At 47.0% G+C, this 22,377-nt stretch overlaps 1 protein-coding gene across 2 annotated transcripts in view; it reads left to right on the plus strand.

The window, feature by feature from the left end:
• The window catches only part of LOC142311168 (membrane-spanning 4-domains subfamily A member 8-like), a 167,928-nt gene that overhangs the window by 37,377 nt on the left and 108,174 nt on the right, over positions 1 to 22,377 (plus strand). For both annotated transcript variants that reach the window (XM_075349349.1, XM_075349350.1), the window contains exon 3: positions 5,441 to 5,554. In XM_075349349.1, coding sequence (XP_075205464.1) covers positions 5,441 to 5,554 — 114 coding nt within the window. The remainder of the gene's footprint in view (positions 1 to 5,440; positions 5,555 to 22,377) is intronic.

Below are 22,377 nucleotides of genomic sequence, written 5' to 3' on the forward strand. Positions count from 1 at the left end.
CTGGAGCCTGTTAAAACTAAAATTCCTACAATGAGATCTGCAGAGGTCAGAATAATCTCAAAAGGAACAGTGACATGGAACATGGAATACTTTAGACCTAAAACTAATAAAAGACATACACAATGGCAGAGATTTCATCTCATTCTTAGACATTCAAATAAAATATGATATACCTGACTCTGACTTTAAGTTCCTAATTTCTCTGAGGACCTCCCTCCAGAAAATCCTAAATACTGACTACCCCCTCCCGAACTTTATTAGTACCCTATTCTGCAACTTAGAGAAACAGGCTACAACCCTGCCCCGGTCCACTTAAGGTCTCCCGTGACCGGATCTCCATCGCCTGTGGCCCTGCTCTGCCGTCTGCCACCTAGTCAGCTCAGGTAGTCCGGTAGTCCGGGAGCTACAACCCCCAACTACCACTTCACTCCTCTCACTTCCTCTGTCCACTCCGTTTTGTCTTGTTCCCTCCCCGAACATCTCAGAAACCCTAGGTGGGTGTCACCATCTGCCTGGCCCCGCCGACTGGTGTGTCCCTATTGTCCTGGGGGGTGACTAGGCTTTTGTGGCTGGTGTTTGTACCTGTGTGTGGGGTTGTGTTGGTAGGACAAGGAGGAGAGAGTCCTGCATCTAGAAGATGGATGCAGTCTCCTGTGACAACCTGATTTTGTCAGGGCGTCACAATGTTTCACAGGCATTGATATATCTCCAAAGTAGCATTTCCACCATTAAACTATTACAGCAACAAAAAGTGTGGCATGGCCATGGGGTCTACTAAATGTGATACCTTGAACATTAAAAGGGTGGTCTGGCACCTAAAATGTATTTTCTAAATATTTAGTAATTTCCTTTATTACACCATACCTTACAATTCTCCCTATTTAGCGAATCCCTAAATGTGTTTTTTTTCTATTATACTTCCTGTGATGTTTTTCGTTTGAGAGAAGTCTCAAACATGATGTCACAGATGGCTGGGGCTGCACTTCCCTGCAGCGTCTGTGGCCTCTCCTGATACAGGAGTTCACAGGGGACAGTGCTGCAGTTACATATTGGCTTCTTGCATTACCACCCTTCTGAAGATGTCCTGGATCTTGGGTGATGGACGCAGTGGATGAGGTGAGTGCAGGGCCGACATGCTCTGTTTCATTCTCTACCACAGCTTCTAACTGAAAGAAAACATTGTCATTGGAGATAGAAGCAGTGAGTGACGTAAGCGCTGCCTCCTGATGAGGATTCATTTGTCAGCAGTGCTGGTGTCTCTCAATGTGGAAATAGAAGAACTGTTACATGATTTTCTAAATGTTTTAAAAATATAAATCTGAAAATCGTGATATGCGTTTGTATTCTGCCCCCATTTCACCATACCTTTACAATATAGTAGATATTACACCTAAAATAAGCAATACAAGTAGACTGGCTATAGGTATCCATGAATAAATAAAAACCTACAAGAAATGGTACATATTTCAAATATAGGTATAAACAATTATACCCCTACCTGTCAGATATATCATTTGCTAGTGCATATGTAGTTTACTGTACTTGTTATTAAATAAAGAAATAAATGAAAAAACTACTTGAGTCCCACCTGTTTTTGATAACTAGCCAGGGTAAAGCAGAGAGCTGTGGGCTGAGATAATTGAGCTGGGAAGGCTGATGGTTATTGGCTCCTTCACAGCTTAAAAAAAAGCTTTGGCGCAACCGTTAGATGTTGGGTAGTGATGACAATGCTTATAGAGTCATCAGGTGTCAAGTTGGTGGCTCTGATGAGAGCTGTGGGCAATACCTGGCGCCTGAGAAAAGCTGTACTTTACTGCTATTCACAGTCACCAAATCTGCATTTTGGGATCGTGGACAATGATGAAGGAGCTTTGGGGGAATATTTATGATAATAAATTGGTGAATGATGGATAGTTGTCACGAGAGTGATGAGTAACTGAGCATGGGTACTTAGACTGGCCCCCAGACTGGGGACACTGTGCTGTCCCTTATCCCAGAGGTATGCCCTGTGGTGGCAAAGTCTGGACCGTCAGTATGACCCTAAGGGGTACTTTGCACACTACGACATCGCAAGCCGATTGTAGCGATGCCGAGCGTGATAGTCCCTGCCCCCGTCGCACATGCGATATCTTGTGATAGCTGCCGTAGCGAAAATTATCGCTACGGCAGCTTCACATGGACTTACCTGCCCAGCGACGTCGCCCTGGCCGGCGAACTGCCTCCTTCCTAAGGGGGTGGGTCGTGCGGCGTCACAGCGACGTCAAACGGCAGGCGGCCAATAGAAGCAGAGGGGCAGAGAATAAATACGTAAACATCCCGCCCACCTCCTTCCTTCCTCATTGCAGCCGGGACGCAGGTAAAGAGATGTTCCTTGCTCCTGTGGCTTCATACACAGCGATGTGTGCTGCCGTAGGAACGAGGAAGAACATCGTACCTTTCGCTGCAGCGACATTATGGAAATGCTCGACACTACACCGATCATACAATTTCGACACTTTTGTGCTAGTTAATCGTATTAAAAAGGATTCACATACTCCGATGTCGACAACGACGCCGGATGTGCGTCACTTTTGATTGACCCCACCGACATGCAGCGATGTCGTAGTGTGCAAAGTACCCCTAACAATGACTCCTGTCCATACTCTAGTCTAAACACCCCCTCTTCCCCACCAATGTGAAGGACGGGACCAAAGTAACAAACCCCACAAATAATGCAGACAGGGGAGAACCAAAATACAAACACACTTCAAACAGACACAGGGCAGAGACAACATGAGCAGAGGAAGAAATAAGATATAGGCAGGAAAGAAACTGACAACAGGCATATTTTCACATCACGAAGATATCATACAACTGATCACCAGAAATTGGATAACATGCTAAAGACCAGAATCACTGGAGCAAGGCTGGAGCTATAATCGCTAATGAGGAACCAGATTCAACACCTTATAAAGGATGAAGGCGGCTGTGAGTTCTCATTAGCATCCTGAGCTCCTAACAGCAGTTCACAATTCAGCAGGAATTAACTCCTGCTGGACTAATGAGCAGTGAACAAGAACCAGTTGACTCTCAGCTCTGGCTGAACAACAAAAGGCCCCGTTACACGCTACGATATATCGGGCGATATGTCATCAGGGTCACGGATTCCGTGACACACATCCAGCATCATTTGACATATCGTAGCGTGTGACAGCTACGAGCGACTGTTAAGCCTGCTTTACATGTTACGATTCTGCATACGATATCGTATGCAATTGTAACCGCCCCCATCGTATGTGCGGCACGTTCAATTTGTTGAATGTGCAGCACAAACGAGTAACCCCCCGTCACACGTACTTACGCGTCCATACGACCTCGCTGTGAGCGGCGAACATCCACTTTCTGAAGTGGGAGGGACGTTCAGCTTCACAGCGACGTCACGCGGCAGCCATCCAATAGATGCGGAGGGGCGGAGCTAAGCGGGACGTAAACATCTAGCCCGCCTCCTTCCTTCCGCATTACCGGCCGGGAGCTGCAGGACGCAGGTAAGATCTGTTCATCGTTTCCGGGGTGTCACACACTGCGATGTGTGCTACCCCGGGTACGATGAACAATCTGCCGTTCAATTCATGAGGAATGAACGACGTGCATGCGATGAACGCTTTACCGTTCAATCACAATCGCACGTAGCTGTTACACACTGCAATGTACCTTACGATGCCGGATGTGCGTCACTTACGACGTGACCCCGCTGACACATTGTAAGATACATTGCAGTGTGTAAAGCGGGCTTTAATGAGCAAAAATACTCACCTTATCGTTGCTCATTGCACGTTGTTCATTTTCTAAATATCGGTCACATTCCTGGATGCAGGTTGTTCGTCGTTCCTGAGGCAGCACAAATCGCTCCGTGACACCTCGGGAACGATGAACACAGCTTACCTGTGTCCCGACGGCAATGAGGAAGGAAGGAGGTGAGCGGCATGTTACGTCCCGTTCATCTCCGACCCTCCGTTTCTATTGGGCGGCCGCTGTGTGACGTCGCTGTGACGCCGAACGTACCTCCATCTTCAGAAAGAGGATGTTGTCCTCCCACAGCGAGGTCGTTCGGGAGGTAAGTACGTGTGCCAGGAGGGACTGACTTTGTGTGACATGGGCAACAAATTGCCCGTGATGCACAAATGATAGGGGCGGGTGCGATCACACATGCGATCGCACGATAAATCGACGCATGTAACGGGGCCTTAAGAGATACCAGATTGCATGTCAGACTCTGCAGTGTGATCAGAGCCTGATGCCGCCATGACACTTAGCGAATGCAGAGCAGAACACTGCATGACAATAATTTGGGGGGGTCTTTATTCAAATAAATTGTTTTTTCCTGTGTGTGTGGGGAAGGTGGTTTATTACTGGGTTAGTAATGTGGGTGATAGACACCTCTCCATTAATTACACCAGGGCTGACATTACATAGCTTCCATCAACCCCCCAAAAATATATTGCCACAGCACCAGAACAATTGGGAAGAGCCAGGAAAATCGCCAGAATTGGTCAATTCTGTGGTGGCTGTGGGCTGATATTTTTAAGCTGGAAAAGGCCAAATAACCATGGGCCTTCCAAGCTTGAAAATGCCAGCCCACAGCTGTCTGCTTTACCTTGACTGGTTATCAAAAATAGTGGGAATGCCATGCCATTTTTAAAAATTATTTATTTATTAGGTTAAGCAAGGCTCAAAAAACACCCTTTAGTTCCACATGAAAGGCACCAATGGGTATAAGTGTACAAACCTTGGTCTATTCTAAGCTCTCTCTCCTATATCAACTCTGCCTGAACTGCTTCCAGAGGAGAGTATGTCGAGCATCACTCCCCTAGGTCTCATATAAAACCTGATGTCGTGTGCAGTTGGCCAATCACATGAGTCAACAATCATTACTGTGCACGGCAGGCAATCCCCACATGCTTATGAGCTAATAGCCATGAAAAATTCCGGGCATGGACTCAAGCATGGCGCACGAGCACCCATGCTACTCAGTCAAGTTACAAGCGTGCCGGAGGCCCACAATGCTCGAACAAGTATCGAGCAATACTGAGCATGCTCACTCATCAATAGTAATATATAATAACTGTGGGAAAGAGACAAGCATAATAAAATTATATGAAGTCACACAGAAATAGATAATAAAGATTTACAATTAAAAGCGGTATCAAGATGAGAATTCAATATAATGTGACATAAATATATAAATGGAGTGGCAATGTAGCTTACCCATATATGCTAGTATTGCTGTATATATGCTCTATATGTTTCCCTCACATTTTATACCATTATCAGTATTTTGTTACAAATAAATATAGTTATTTATATCCCAATTTGACTATGCATCATTTATTGTAGGCTTTTATTTTTTCCTTTTGAACAATGAAGAATTTTTTGACCTTTATGCTTTTATCCTTTTTTTCAGATTCTGCTGATCATCGCAGCCATCTGTCAGATAGGGCTTGGAATTCTCTTGCCATTTACTATATATACCAGTGTTACTGTCTACAGTGGAAATGTGTACTGGGGACCCATTTTTGTAAGTAGCATGTAGTATCTATTACAAGTTATTTGTAACCCTTTTTACAGGTAGTGTTATAAGTAAGGTCCAAATTCTTAAATTGAAAAGTTTTCAAAATAGTAAAAAAGAGAATAGCTAAAAAGAGTTCTAAAATTAGCTAAATTTAATAAAGAATGCTATAAACAGTAGTGATGAGCAAGTGTGATCATCGGGGTGCTGAAAACATTCGTTACTTGATTGAGTATCGTAGGTGCTTGAGCGCCATTCTCAAGTCCATGTTTTATGGCTTTAAGATAGCCAATCAACATGTGTGGCTTGCTTGTGAGTCGCCCCAGCCACGGCGGTCGCCTCAGGGACACCACTCCACCTCCAGGGACGCCGCAGGGACTTCTCTTTGGGATCTTCTCTGGCGACAGGTATGTCAGGTTATTTACATCTGAGTCGTGACGCCACTCTCAGTTTGCGGTCGGGGTAATGGGTGACCGCCACTGCAGTTTTAACGAGCATCTGGGGCTGATGTAATCTGCAGTCTGATGGTGTGGCCTTCCGAGAGTGAGGATGGCACCAGGGGCTCGAGTGTATGTGTGGAGAACAACAGGTCGCAGAATAACTCAGTCCAAAGTGTCTTGCAACTGGTTTTTACTCACTTTCAAATGCTTCAAGTGGCACCTGGGCGATGCTGAGATACACCAAGAGAGAACCAGGTATCCTTCAGGCTGGTATAAGGGTGACCGTTAGCTCGCATTCCTAGCAATCTTGTTTCGGACAACCCCTGACTTAAAGTACCGTGGGATTCATCCAAGGAAGTCGCAACTGCCTTTTCTCCCCTTTCTGGCCCGTTTGCTGGCAGCGTGGACCAAGGAAGATGGCTCCAGGTTCAATCCCCCTTATGGGCCCCCTCGTTGCTGCTGATGCTCGGACTCTGTTTTGGTTTGTGTGGGACTTGTTGTCCCCTCCACCAAAAGGTTTAGCAGACCACTAAATGGATGTCTGGCTCTAGGGACCTGTTCCCCGTGCGTGCCTAGCCACCAGGAGCCTCCGTACACGACCAGCTGACTTACTCAGCGTCTTTCTGTCCAACTACTGGTGACCGTTGTCCCCGGCCAACGGCCACTATATGTGCAGGGTCTGACTAGCATGTCCGCTCTCCTGCGTCTCCACTTCAGACTCGCTACCTCCAGCTCCTTTTCCTGACTGCCACTGCAACCTAGCTTCCAGCCGCTCTACCGCACCCCTTGATTGGCAGTGGAGGCACGCCCCCTCCTGGGTCTGCCCAGGGGTCCCCTCAAAAGTGTGTGAGACCTGGTCACCATGTGTCTGTGCGTACACACCCTCTTCCAGCTTTTTGGATTACCTTTTTGCACTCACCCAGCATGGGTGCAGTACTCAGTGGCGCCTGACCAGGTCAGGGGTGCCACATTCCTCCTTGGTTATCAACAGCACGTCCTCGGGCAGCAAAGACAATAAAAAATTTTAATACAACTTCTCCCACACAGGGGAGGCATTCACATAAAAAAACATCATACCAGGTACCATTCTTCACCACCCACCACACACAAGTCTCAGGACTTGCCAGAAGGCAGGTCACCGGTCCCTATGGTGACCAGGTCTGGGCCAGCTCTATCCCAGACCTTTTCTCCAATCTTCCTCTCCTGAGGATGGTGGCGTACGGTAAGCCCCATAAACAGGCGTACCAACTTCCGTGTGTTGGAGAGCAGGCCCCATAAACAAGCATGCTCCCTGGTGGTGCAGAGCTATGCCCCATAAACAGGTGTGCTCTGGAATTTTGGACAGCAGGCCCCATCAACAGGTGTGCTTCCTGGTGGTACAGAGCCAGGCCCCATAAACAGGCGTGCTCTGAGGTTGGTACCGCTGGGGTAACTTTTTACAGTGCGAGAGTTTGTGGCTATATCCAGTTCATAGCCTGTGGTCCATCTTATTTTTAAAGTGCACGTAACCTGGTGCTAAAAGGAAGGAAATACTTCAACAGTTCACACAAAAGTTCTTGTGGGCACATTTTCTTAAACATTTAAACGTTGTTTAACTTTAAAACATCTTGAACTTTGCTTTTCAAACTACACAGACTTGCTTCTCTCAAGATCAGGGCTCTCGCTTTCAGTGCTCTGACTCTGGGAAATAGCAGCTTTAGTATCCTCTAATGGTGACAATTCTGAGGACCTGGTAGGAACAATGGCGTTGGAGCTTGGACTTGCCATGGATTCTTTAGGGCACTGTATCACGTCCAAGGCAAACCAGCCTCTTTGACCCATATGCCTGGTGAATTCAACAACATCTCCTGCATAGAGGTCTCGACCTGGGTGTCCTCGCTGTAGGTGGGACTGCGCATCTCTTCTGGAGACAAAGATGCCCTCCTTTACTCCGGACTCCACTATGAAGCCATACCCTGTGCGGCAGTTGAATTCGTCCACTACCCCACGGGGGGAGGGGACCTCTGGCCTGGAACCCGGTCTGCTGCAGGGACTGCTTTTCCTGCAGGTCTCTGGCCTCCACTTGCTCTTTCTCTGGGGTGGGCTTTTCAAGGGGGTGTCTCGATCTCACACGCCGCTGTCCTCTGCGGGCTGGTCTCTGCATCACCATCACCTGTTCATCAGCCGGCTCCCAGGTAACATACATGCTTTGACTATATGCTGCCAGCTCTTCCTCCTCGACATTTCCTCCTCATGCACTTGGGTAGAGGAAATAACATTTATGATTATGTACTTAATCGTAGAACACTGGGTAAAACAGACACAGAAAAAGACTTGGGTGTATGGTTGGATGGTAAACTTAACTTTAGTGGACAGTGTCAGGCAGCTGCTGCCAGGGCTAATAAAATAATGGGATGTATTAAAAGAGGTATAAGTGTTCATGAAAAAAATATAGTTCTACCTCTGTACAAGTCACTAGTGCGACCACACTTAGAATACTGTGTACAATTCTGGTCACCGATATATAAGAAGGACATAGCTGAACTGGAGAGGGTGCAGAGAAGAGCCACCAAGATTATTAGAGGAATGGGTGGGCTGCAATACCAAGACAGGTTATTAAACTTGGGGTTATTTAGTTTGGAAAAATGAAGGCTTAGGGGGGATCTAATCACAATGTATAAATATATGAGGGGACAGTACAGAGACCTTTCCAAAGATCTTTTTACACCAAGGCCTGCGACTGGAACACGGGGGCATCCGCTACGTCTTGAGGAAAGAAGGTTTAATCATAATCACAGACGAGGATTCTTTACTGTACGAGCAGTGAGACTATGGAACTCTCTGCCGCATGATGTTGTAATGAGTGATTCACTACTAACATTTAAGCAGAGCCTGGACGCCTTTCTTGAAAAATGTAATATTACCAGTTATGTATATTAGATTTTATGACAGGGTATTGATCCAGGGAACTAGTCTGATTGCCGGATGTGGAGTCAGGAAGGAAATTTTTTCCCCATTGGAACTTGTTTGCCACATTGGGGTTTTTTTTTGCCTTCCTCTGGATCAACATGTTAGGCTACAGGTTGAACTAGATGGACTTAGAGTCTCCCTTCAACCTTAAAAACTATGATACTATGATACTATGATGACAGGGGGTGCTGCAATCTCCTCCGGTCGTTGGGGGAACATCAGTGCGGCCTCCAGGCCTCCCTCTCTTTCTAAGGGTGCTGCATCCTCCTCTGGTCGGTTGGGGAATAGCAGCAGTGGTGGCTGAATCTCATCTCCCTCCCTGGTGGAGTGTGCTGCGACCTCTTCCTGTGGTCGGGAGAACTGCAGAGCGACCTCCAGGCCTCCCTTTCTCTTTAAGGGTGCTGTGCCCTCCTCCAATCGATTTGGTAGCAACTCTGTGGACGAGCCTCTAGCAGTCGGGCAGGGTGATGGATCCCTCTCCAGCGGAGAGGGTGTTGGGACCGCTTTAGGTCGGGATGGCAGCTTAGGAACCAGGTACATGTCTACCAGGTGTGCGGGGAACCGAACCTCTAGTCCTCTCCTTAGCCGAGCCATTTCCTTGTCTGCTTCATGCCGGAGCGTAGGAACGGGACCTCCAGTCAGCGGCTGGGGCGCTGTGACCACCTCTGGTCAGGCAACTGGGACAGGAGGCATTGCGACCTGGTCTGGTCTGGCCAGGACAAGAGGCGTTGCGGCCTGGTCTGGTCTGGCCAGGACAAGGGGCATTGCGGCCTGGTCTGGCCGGGACAAGAGGCGTTGCACCGGGCATCGCATCGGGCGTCTCATCGGGCGTCGCACCGGACACCGCATCAGGCATCGCACTGGCCTCTGGTGACAACGCCAGTGGGGTCAGCATACCCGGTCGGGCAGGGGCAGTGTGGGACTCACCCAGGGTTGGGCTTTAGATATCCCGCAGCAGGGTTGCTATCGCCGGTGATGACTCCAGATGGGCGTGGGAGGCACCTCCACACGGGCCTCGCTGCACCGACATCTGCAGGTTTCTTATTGCCGATATCATCTCCTTTTTCCAAGATGCTATCTCTTGCCTGCTCCGTTCCTCCCTACTGTCGGCAATTCTTCCTACTTCTGCCTCCAGCTCAGCAGCAGTCATGGGCGTGGTCCATCCCAGCTCCTCGCGGTCGCTTCCCGCTGACGCCATCTTGCCTCTCTCGCTGCTCAACAGGTTCTGCTCCCACTCCTCGCTCAGTTTCGTTTCTTGTCCTTTTTCTCCCACAGGACTGGGGCATCCCCGCAGTCCAGGGACAGATCCACCCCCATCTTCTCCTCTCGCGGGGCCAGAATGCTGCAGAGGTTCTAAAAACAGCCACACCTCTTCGTGGGTGGTATTTTCCTTCTGCGCGGGCTGCAGTCTTCAAATTCGCGCGCTTTTACCAGTGTCAATTTGGTGGCGGTCCAAATTTTCTGATCGGACCACTAAGGCGCACTGTCACCTCTTTAAACAGGTGTAGTCCTTATCTGGTTCGTGACGCCAGAAGAGTCGCCCCAGCCACGGCGGTCGCCTCAGGGACACCGCTCCACCTCCAGGGACGCCGCAGGGACTACTCTTTGGGATCTTCTCTAGCGACAGGTATGTCAGGATATTTACATCTGAGCCGTGATAAATAAATAAAAAAAAAATAAATCTTTATTTTTATATAGCGCTAACATATTCCGCAGCGCTTTATATACCTCAGTAACACTGTCCCCATTGAGGCTCACAATCTAAATTCCCTATCTGTATGTCTTTGGAATGTGGGAGGAAACCGGAGTACCCGGAGGAAACCCATGCAAACACGGGGAGAACATACAAACTCCTCGCAGATGGTGTCCTTGGTGGGATTCGAACCCAGGACCCCAGCGCTGCAAGGCTGTAGTGCTAACCACTGAGCCACCGTGCCACCCGATGCCACTCTTGGTTTGCGGTCGAGGTTATGGGTGACCGCCACTGCAGTTTTAACGAGCGTCTGGGGCTGATGTAATCTACAGTCAGATGGTGTGGCCTTCCGAGAGTGAGGATGGCACCAGGGGGCTCGGGTGTATGTGTGGAGAACAACAGGTCGCAGAATAACTCAGTCTCAGTCCAAAGTGTCTTGCAACTGGTTTTTACTCACTTTCAAATGCTTCAAGTGGCACCTGGGCGATGCTGAGATACACCAAGAGAGAACCAGGTATCCTTCAGGCTGGTATAAGGGTGACAGTTAGCTCGCATTCCTAGCAATCTTGTTTCGGACAACCCCTGACTTAAAGTACCGTGGGGTTCATCCAGGGAAGTCGCAACTGCCTTTTCTCCCCTTTCTGGCCCGTTTGCTGGCAGCATGGACCAAGGAAGATGGCTCCAGGCTCGATCCTCCTTATGGGCCCCCTCATTGCTGCTGATGCTCGGACTCTGTTTTGGTTGGTGTGGGACTTCTTGTCCACCCCACCGGCAGGTTTAGCAGACCACTAAATAGATGTCTGGCTCTAGGGACCTGTCCCCATGCGTGCCTAGCCACCAGGAGCCTCCGTACATGACCAGCTGACTTCCTCAGCATCTTACTCGACCAGCTTGCTTCCTCAGCGCATTTCTGTCCAACTTCTGGTGACCATTCTCCCCGGCCAACGGCCACTACATGTGCAGGGTCTGACTAGCGTGTCCGCTCTCCTGTGTCTCCACTTCAGACTGGCTACCTCCAATTCCTTTTCCTGACTGCCACTGCAACCTAGCTTCCAGCTTCTCTACCGCACCCCTTGATTGGATGTGTAGGCACGCCCCCTCCTGGGTCTGCCCAGGGGTCCCCTCAAAGGTGTGTGAGACCTGGTCACTATGTGCCTGTGCGTACACACCCTCTTCCAGCTTTTTGGATTACCTGTTTGCACTCACCCAGCATGGGTGCAGTACTCAGTGGACCTGATCAGTACAGGGGCGCCACACTTGCCATATACGGTAATGCTGTAGCCCTATTGGCTATTGGCATTACTGTGATTGCCCAGCTGCTTGATATCATCAGGTCTTATACTGTATAAAACATAGTGATGCAAAGCTCAGCCCACTGTCCTCTGGAATCACTTCAGGGAGAGTTGTTGTAGGAGACAGAGCTAACTTCACAGTAAGCATATAGGCAGTGTTGCATTGGTATTGCAGTAACTGTATAACGCTGCTGCACTATTAAAACAAAAGTCGATTTCAGGGCTACATACTGTCCTTTCTTTAGTAGAACTGCTGTTACCGGCATTCAGTGTAGTGATAGCTGTTGAAGGAGGGATAGTTTTGGATTAGAAGTAAATAGGCAGGGGTTATTACGTTACAGTCTTTTTATACTTATACTGCTACTGCAAACTAAAACAAAAAGCCTTTTCAGGGCTACATACTGTCCTTTCAGGTGGGCAGTCTGATGGCACTAACCAGATTCAGGACATGAGCAATGCAAGGCACATGTGGGATGTTGCCCAGAAGTAGGGCCGCTAAAAGGTTTGCACCATTGTCGCACAGGCCTTCCCTAGCTCCAGGTTTAGTGGAGACAGCCATTGATTAAACTCGCCCCGGATAGCGGTTGACAACTCTGCAGCTGTGTGACTGAGTTCTCCTATGCAAATTTATTTCAGCACTGCCTGATTGCGTTGAGCCCTCGCTGAGCTGTTAGGAGGTGGGGGATCCTGTCTGCACTCTGAATGCATGTTACATTAAGAGAGCAGTTGAGGGCACAGGTGAAGGCCCTAGAGGAGACAGAGGAAGCAGAAGGGGAAGCAGTAGATCCAAAACTTTGTCCCGAAAGCTTTGGGGATTTTAAGACTTGGAAGCAGCCCCTTCCCCACCTGCAGCGACCAGAGTAACCAAGTGCCCAGTCAGCGAGATAGAAGTCCCCTGGCCATGCTTGCTTGTCCAGGTGTCAGTGGTGAAATGCACCCTGAAAGACGCAGAGTTTTTCAACCCTCTATATCCACCAGGCAGAAAGGCAGCATTTCCGTGGCCAACAGTTTCGATATGGTAAAGTTCAAACACTTCGCTTTGCCATGTGTTGGAGGAAATGGTTTTTTACGTGACCAAAACTGCGTGACCAAGGGCTGGCTGCTGTGCTGAGAGAGGGTGGAGTATGGTGTACATGACCAAGTGGTGGACTGGGAGGGTGGTGTAGTGGGAGATAGAATGCTGTATTGAGAAACATGTGGTGTGTTCGGTGTCTCACATGGATCAAAAACACTAGGCACCGTCCCTTCCAGAACACCTGATGGGCCCTCACTCACCTCCACTCCAGCGCATGCACAAGAGGATGTTCTCAGTTGGAGACCTGTGTTAGAATAGTTTCGCCAATGACGCAGGAGAAGGAAGAAGTGGCAGATGATGTTGATTTGGCAACCTGTTGTTGCCCGTTAGTCCGCATTTTAGCGCAGTGAGAGTCCCACAGTAATGCATGTTGGTTGCACATGTGTCTGTTCATGCATATAGTTGTCAAAATATTTGATTTTTTTTCCCTCTACTCAGTCATTGTTTACAACGTTGGCAGATAACAGAAGTTGGGTCATCTTTTGTGGTCTCAAAAAAGGCCGAGGCTACTCAACCCTTCCTGCAAACTGCAGACCCACAACCGCTGCTGGCCACAGCCAGAGTTGTGGGTGATGATGCAGTGCTTCTCATGGTTGCATCACTATGTGTTTGTGCAGGAATCGCCACTATAACATCCTTGCCTTCCTCCTACTCCTCATCATCTCCTGAGTTACTCAGCTGCATGCCTCTGGGTTCACACCAAGTGGGATCTACAACCTCGTCATCATGCTTTATATTGTCCCCCTCCTTGTGACATCACAGCACACTATGCGTGCGCCTCAAGTGTCTTAGTCTCATCATCATCACCTCCACCCCCAGGGGTTAAGGTCAGTTGATGAGAGTCAGGATCCTGCTGGGTCCTTACTTTGTCTGACCCAGGATCCAACTTACAAAGATTGGATGATGGGCATCGGTGCAGTTGCTTTCCTCCTCAAGAGTCTAGGAATCTTTGGAGTGGACCTATGATGCCCATGGGACAGAATGTGTGAACAGCTCTGCAGACTTGCCCATGTGTGGTTCCCCACAGTCAGTTTGCCATTTTAAGAACTTTGACGCAGGGGCAAACAAGTGTAATTAGGGTATCATCTGGGGAATGAAGTGTGTGTGATGTTGAGGTGGAGGAAGATACAGCCCTTGCCATCCACTCTAGCACCTGCTCTTTATCAGCCTAATATCGAAGTTGAAGCGATGTGCGGCTACCAAAGATATATAGTGGAGTATGTCGTCCAGTAACGGAAGTTGTTCTTATTTCTTTTGGGATAGGATGAGCCGGCGTTTCCCACTATTCCTTTGACTAATAGAAATTCCCATACGTACTGTGACGACACAGACTTTTTCAATATGTGTCGTGGGTTAAATTTCTTACATTAGCCAGACGTATTGTTCTTGTGTGTGTTAACTCATGTTTGCTAAACTATTGTTTCTCCAGACCCTTCCAAGCAATCATTGTAATGTAGTTGTGTATTGCTAATCTAATATAAATTACCTCAGTGGCCATTGTCTAGTCTGTGCATTCCAGACTACATGTAGATATTCTCAGTCTTTCTATCCACATCATTTAAATGAACATTATCCATGCAGCTTGAAATTCATCCAATAAGAGAAGCAACCTTGTACAACCAATCCGCTAAGGGCACAGTAGATCGAAGGGAAGACTATGGCTATAAAAAGGGACTTCTTTAAGTCACCAGTTGTTGATGGATGTTGATGGATCCAGTCTAAGCTCTTAGGAGCTGGCTAGGGGATCATAACCAGGATACCTTGTGGACTCAGTCTAGGGACTTTGGCTCCAACCAGAGACTACTTAAGGAGGAAACCCAGGTTGGGACAATCCAGTCACCTGGCTACAGACTTTGCAGACCGCCGAAAGAGGGGTGCTGCTGGATTGGAGTAAGTAGCCCTGGAAGCTCTGAAGCACGGACATTCAAATCCCTGGTGAGCCAGCAGAAGGGTGAGACTCTGTTGCCTGTTACATTTGTGTGTGTTGCTGGTTATGTGCTATGTTCCGTTAATTGTTTGGGGATCCAATAAAGTCTTAATATTGTGATTCCCTCACCCCGTGTTGTCTGAGTAGTGTTCCGCCCACGGTTAAGGAGGTTGTGCGTTCAGTTGGGATGAGCCCTGAGCCATGCTGTCTTTCTAAAGGCGGCCGGGCCAGCGGACGAGAGCACCTACTGAGCCCCGTGTCTCCACAATTGTTGGCAGCAGTGGGATACTACTCAGCCTGGTTTACCCAGGGGAGCTGCAGAGGACTAGTGTTCGCGGACTCCGTCCAGGGCTCAACAACCAGGGAGGCACATAAGCATACCCAGCAGGCCATAGGGGAGGCATTGAGGTTTCAGACGCTGCTATGTCCAACCCCACCAGCTCAGTCATGGGACAAGGACCAGAGAGGAGTTACAACCGCAGCAGTAAATGGATGCTACAGGATCTGTGTCAGATGCGAAAGATTGACTACAGATACGCTGACACTCGGTCGGACTTGATCCAGAAATTAGTCTGTTGGCATGCCCAGAATGATGCAGAGGACGATTAGGATCCCGCCGATATTGACCCAGAGGATTTAAACTATGTGCCACATCATGGATCTAGTGACAATCGGGAATCAACTTGGTCCAAAATGGCCCAAGCCACAGCATTGTTGGCTGCATTGGGGCCTAAGTCCTCAAGAGAAGAGAGGGCTTGGGTTCTGGAATATGTTTATGGGGTTCCAGCTGCCATACTGCTAACACCAGCCTCTCGAGAAGGATGGTCCTGCTACCAGTAGAAGCTGCAGCAAAACAAAGGTCTACAAACAGGGCGTGTGATTTGCCAATTTATGGCACTGTTATACATGTGGGCGCCTTGGACATATGGATAAAGATTGCCTCAAAAACCGAGGCCCCAGGCTTGAAGCCCATCAGCCAGCTCAGCCGGTAAAGGTCTGTGACATACAGAGCCAGGGACTACGAGACATTAGTGCCTCCATTACCCTGGTAAGCCCAGTTATTGTTTCCCCAGAAGACCATTTACCAGATTCCCAATTATCCATCTCCCTGGCTGAGGGCCAGCGCTCGGACATCCCTCTGGCATGTGTGCAGTTGGACCTAAGGACCGACCAGGGAGAGGTCGAGGTGGAGCTTGTGGACAGCCTCCTCACACCTGGTATTTTGGGGACTAACCAGGAAGCGATCGATGTGGGACTTGTGAACAGCCTCCCCACACCTGATATTTTGGGGACCAACCAGGAAGTGATCAATGTGGGGATTGTTAACAGCCTCCCCATACCTGTCATTGTGGAGACTGACCAGAGCAAGGCTGATGTGGAGCTTATGAACAGCATCCCCCCACCTATTATTTTGGTGTGTGACCAGGAAGAGGTCCATATGGAGCTTATGGACAGCATCCCCACACCTGTTATTTTGGGGACTAACCAGGAGGAAATTGAAGTGGGGTTCATGGATGGCCGCACCAAGCCGGTTGTTTCGGATACCACCCAGAGGGAAGTGGAAGTAGGGCTTGTGGATTGCCTGCTCACACCAGTCATTTTGGAGAATGACCTAGGACAAGGACTATCCAGCCAGTTTGTTACCATCATCACCCACAGCCAAGCCAAACACCATCCTTGTGCAGGTGTTTCTACCAACCCATCCGAGGGGAACCCTCCTCCTCAAACTCCAACACCCCGCCTTTTCCCCCTTCCACAACAACCTCATCATGATTTACTAATAATGGTTAATGTGCCCTTTTCCTTTGAAACACATGTTATGTAACCCTACACCCACACCTGTCAGACACGTGACACAAAAGATAAATTATTTATTTCCTGCCTGAGTTGGCACTAAAAAGTACCACTACATACAAAGGCACTTCACTGCGTCATTTGGAGCAAACACGGTAAACTGCCAAGAAGACCTTTTTAGCTTGTTCAATAGCAAATCTCCAGCAGCAGGCACCACTAACAATACCTATACATGTATTTCACTGCATAATTTAGAGCTGGCAATTTTAGTTTCAAAGAAATACTTTTTAGATACTTCCTTACCACCTTTTTTAGGCCAGGCACTAACAAGCAACAATACCTATAACTGTGTTAGCAGAATTTTGACCAGGCAATTAAAATTGGCAGAGTAACTTTTTAGATACTTCCCTAGCAACTTTTTTAGCCACGCATGGCTAACTATAAATATCTATAAATGCGTTTGGGTAATTTTCAGCAGGCAATTAAAATTGCCCAGAACCACATTTTAGATACTTCCCTAGGAAATTTTTAGGCCAGCCACTAATAAGTAACAATACCTATAACTGTGTTGGCAGAATTTTGATGAGGCAATTAAAATTGGCAAGTACCACTTTTTAGATACTTGCCTAGGAAATTAGGAAATTTTTTAGGCCAGCCACCTAAGTAACAATACCTATAACTGTGTTTTCAGATTTTTGACCAGGCAATTAAAATTGGCAAGAACCACTTTTGAGATATTTCCCTAGTAACTTTTTCGGCCACGCATGGCTAACTACCAATACCTATAAATATGTTTGCGTAATTTTCAGCAGGCAATTAAAATTGCTCAGGACCAATTTTTAGATATTTCCCTAGGATTTTTGTAAGGACAGGCACTAAGTAACAATACTTATAACTGTGTTTGCAAATTTTTCACCAGTCAATTAAAATTGCCAAGAACCACTTTTTAGATAATTCACTTGCTATCTTTTTAGGCCACGTACTAACAAGTAACAAGACCTATGACTGTGTTTGCATACTTTTTAGCAGCCAGTAATACATAGCAATACTTATTTATATGCTTCACTGACAACTCTTTAGCAGGCACTACAAGTAACAATCCCTATTTCGATCATAAAATGTACCAATATGTGGCAAACACACCTTTCCCTACACTGCATGTCCCTATTGTAAACTATCACTCTCCTATCTATATGAACTACTTAGCATTAAACCACTAGCTAAGATCACCCACACTGCACATCCCTATTGTAAACTATCGCTCTCCTATCTATCTGAACTGCCTAGCATATTTCGTCTACCTAAGCTTACTGTCTAGCAGCCTCATTGGCAGCAGTTTCCCTAATGTTTCAAATTCACAAAATGGTGCCGAGCCAACATGTCTGCGATTTATATGCACATGGACATGTGACTTATGCGGGCGTCACACGAGCCGATATATCGTGCGATATGTCGGTGGGGTCACGTTGTAAGTGACGCACATCCGGTGTGCTGTTTCTATTTGTCTTAGTTAAAACTGTTATTTAATGTTTTTCATGCTTGTCTCTGCTGCCATCTACTGGTCAGACTTTTCGGATCCTCTGTTTCTTTTGTCCAGCCCATGGGAGTGTCTGATGACCCTCTTGCATCACATCCTGGTATGTTCATTCCAAACCAGAGTTTGTGAGAACAACATCCCTTATTGGAGCTGCTAGAAGCAAAGTCTTCTGACCGTAGTAGCTTCAGAGACAAGCATCACAGGAGAACTACAATGCCAAGTACTTGGACCGCTGTACTTCTGCATGTCCTTAACCTTTGGAGAAGATAAACCACCATTGTTTCATCTCAGCATGTGCATGTTTAACTCTGGAGCGCTCTGGTCCTGTCTGCCTCATCTATAGGAAAAACGAAGGTAAGATTCTCACAACCTCTCACAACTACGCGCCTTCTATCACCTTTAAGTGGGGACAGAACATCCGGTATGGTTTGATATATCGTAGCGTGTGACAGCTACGAGCCACGGTCAACGTGCAAAAATACTGACCTTATTGTTGCTCGTTGACACGTCGCTCATTTTCAAAAAGTCGTTTCTTCTTCTCTGCGCCGGTTGTTCATCGTACCTGGGGCAGCACACATCGCTCCGCGTGACACACCGGGAACGATGAACACAGCTTACCTGCGTCCCGCCAGCAATGCGGAATGAAGGAGGTGGGCGGGATGTTTACGTCCCGCTCATCTCTGCCCCTCCGCTTCTATTGGCTGGCCACTGTGTGATGTCGCTGTGACACCGAATGTCCCACCCCCTTCAGGAAGTGGATGTTCACCGCCCACAGCGACGTCGCTCAGCAGGTAAGTACGTGTGACGGGGGTTTAACGACTTTGTGCGACACGGGCAACTAATTGCCCGTGACGTACAAACGATGGGGGCGGGTGCGATCGCTCGTGCGATCACACGATAGATCGTCCCGTGTGACGCCCGCATTAGGCAACCAATCACAGAAGCCCTTCTGTTTGAATCTTGTGAATGTTTACTGCACCATGATTGGTTGCAGCAATCAACAAATAAAATTATGAAAAAAAAATGGCGCCGTGCTCATCTGGCTTCTCCCGTTCGAGAGTCCCCGCCTCCTCCACTACTTTTACACATCCCCACATCAAACAGCACCACAATCCTATCCAAAAGTAGAAAATGCTATTAATAAAAGCATTTTTGGAAACGCAGCCAGCGTTCGAGGGCAGTAAACGAACAAAAATGAACATTATCGACTTTTGGGGAGGGGCTCAGGGTCACCGAACCCGATCGTCTCATACCGAATTTGAAATTTGCAAACCTTTGTTGAACAAATTCACTAATCTCTAATGCAGTATATGCAAAAGTGTGTGTGTGCAAGGAATGGCACATTAAATTATCAAAATAAGGACTGGTACTTGAAGTGCCTGCCAAACAGTTGGCAGTGAAAATTACACAGTGAAACAGATTTATAGGTATTCATATTAGTGCCTGCTGAAAATTTTCTATTAAACAAGCTAAAAAAGGTCTGCTTGGTGCTTTTCCGTGTTTGCTCCAAAATACCCTCCCTGACGAAGGACTTTTGGAAGCCGAAACATGTCAGGTGCCGGACTGTGGTGATCTCTTGCTACACACTGCAACTAATTGTACCTTGTAAACCAATAGAAAAGTGAAGTCATGAAATCACCATGATTTTACCAAAAAAATGACAATCTTTATTTAAATATAATTATACATGTAGAATACATAACATACACAATTAAAAGTGCATAGTGCAGGACAGGAGAAAAAAATGGTAAAGTGCCAGTGCTAAGACTAAAGCGAGGAGGGTTAAACTATTGAGTAGGCATTGTAGTCAAAACGCATATTACATGCAGGAACACATCAGCCTGTCAGAATGAATGAACATAACGGTAACCAATGCCAATTTAACACTCACCCATAAAATCCTTTGTCAGCAATGAGCATCACCACAACCCCAACGCACGTTTTGTGTGGGCTTCCTCGGGGGGTTACCAACTAATCGTACTTTGCCTATTTGAGGTGAATATGTGAGTGCCTCAATGGACTCCTATTACAGTCTCCATTGCGATATAGGCTAATTAGACTGTGTTTTTAACCAATGGGAAATTATATTTAATGATCCCTGTCTAGTAAGATCTTTAGTGACCCCTGTGACGACACAGACTTTTTCAATGTGTGAAAGGGGGTTAAATTTCTTACATTAGCCAGATGTATTGTTCTTCTGTGTGTTAACTCATGTTTGCTAAATTATTGTGTCTGCCAGACCCTTCTGAGCAATCATTGTAAGGTAGTTGTGTATTGCTAATCTAATGTAAATTACCTCAGTGGCCATTGTCTAGTCTGTGCATTTCAGAATACATGTAAATATCCTCAGTCTTTCTATCCACATCATTTAAATGAACATTATCCATGCAGCTTGAAATTCATCCAATAAGAGCCCAGTCTTTTCCACCAATTGTGAAGACCTCAATGGTCTGAATGGAGAGCTCAGGGGTATAAGAAGGAGGACTGTCCATTGCTCAGAGAGACTCTTGCTACATGCTACCAATCTATGACCTGCAGATCCGATTGGAAAGCCATAAGCAAACCTGGATTATAATACTATATGGACTTCAGCATCGAATGCAAGGATTCGGCTTTGATATCAAGGACTACATAAGGAAGGAATCCAGCTTGGGACAATCATCTGACTACAGACTTTGCAGACCTCAGTCAGCTTCCTAAATCTGGCGTTATTCCATTCACGATGGGTGCCTGCCGAAAGCGGGGTGCTGCTGGATTGGAGTAAGTAGCCCTGGAAGCTCTGAGGCACGGACATTCTAATCCCTGGTGAGCCAGTGGAAGGGTGAGACTCTGTTGCCTGTTACATTTGTGTTTTGCTGGTTATGTGTTATGTGCCGTTAATTGTTTGGGGATCCAATAAAGTCTTACTATGTGATTCCCTCACCCTGTGTTGTCTGAGTAGTGTTCCGCCCACGGTTAAGGAGATCGGCGTTCAGTTGGGATGAGCCCTTAGCCATGCTGTCTTTCTAAAGGCGGCCGGGCCAGCAGACGAGAGCACCCACTGACCCCCGGGTCTCCACAACCCCTAGTGCTGTATTACTTTTTGTCTATAACTATGGGACTTGATAATTAAAGACCCCTGTCAAGTAAGATATTTATTGACCCCCCTAGTGGTATATTACTTTATTGCAGCATGAGCAGAGCTATTTTTGTTTTATATGAAATGTGATCCCGTACCTTTCTAAATTATGCAATTGATACATATGTATGTTGCTCCACCAATGAACTTAAAATATTATATATATATTTTAATAATGAGTAATTTAATAAAAATCTTTTTATATAGAAAAAATATATAGGCATTTAATCGTTTTTTTTCTTTAGTATTTACCAGCAGAACAGAGTAGAATTTTGACACAGTGAACGACTGGAGAGGATGGTGAAGGAATATCTAGAGCTCAATAAACATGCCATAAGTGGGGGATTGGATACTTTTGCATTTTGGTCTTCAAAAATGGAAGAGTAGCCTGAGCTCACCAGTCACACCTTTGAAGTTTTGTCCTGCCCAGCCACCAGTGTTCTCTCAGAACGTGTCTTCATCACTGCTGGTGATATATTGACAGATAAGTGCATCCAGCTGTCCCCTGAAAGCATAGACTGCCTAACTTTCATAAAGATGAACAAGTCGTGGATGTCCAAACTTTGCCATGCCAGTCCTAGACTCTGCATACTAGGCAATGGTGTAGTGCCAGGGTTCTGAGAGCAAAAGGCGTACGCCTGTCTGTCATCTTGCTGTCTCTGAAAAAGGTAGAAATGTTGGTTCAGTCCTTGTTACAGGGCCGGTCCCAAGCATACAGGTTGCTTTGTTGGACAATTTTTAGTCTGTACCAATTGTTGCCACTTTTCCTGTTGCTTGACCTTAATTTTTAGAAAAGTGGAGACTCCAAGTAGGGTCTCCAAATTGTCTTTTGTCTGTAGTGGCAGGGTTCTGGGAGCAACAGGCCTACGTTAGTCTGTCATCTTGCTGTCTCTGGTGAACTTAGAAATGTTGGTTCAGGCTCTGTTACAGGTCTGGTTCCAAGCATCTAGGTTGCTTTTTTAGACTATTTTTAGTATGTACAAATTGTTTCCATTTTTCCTGTTACC

This window comes from Anomaloglossus baeobatrachus, chromosome 5, assembly GCF_048569485.1.
Source record: "Anomaloglossus baeobatrachus isolate aAnoBae1 chromosome 5, aAnoBae1.hap1, whole genome shotgun sequence".
In the NCBI taxonomy this organism is placed as follows: Eukaryota; Metazoa; Chordata; class Amphibia; order Anura; family Aromobatidae; genus Anomaloglossus; species Anomaloglossus baeobatrachus.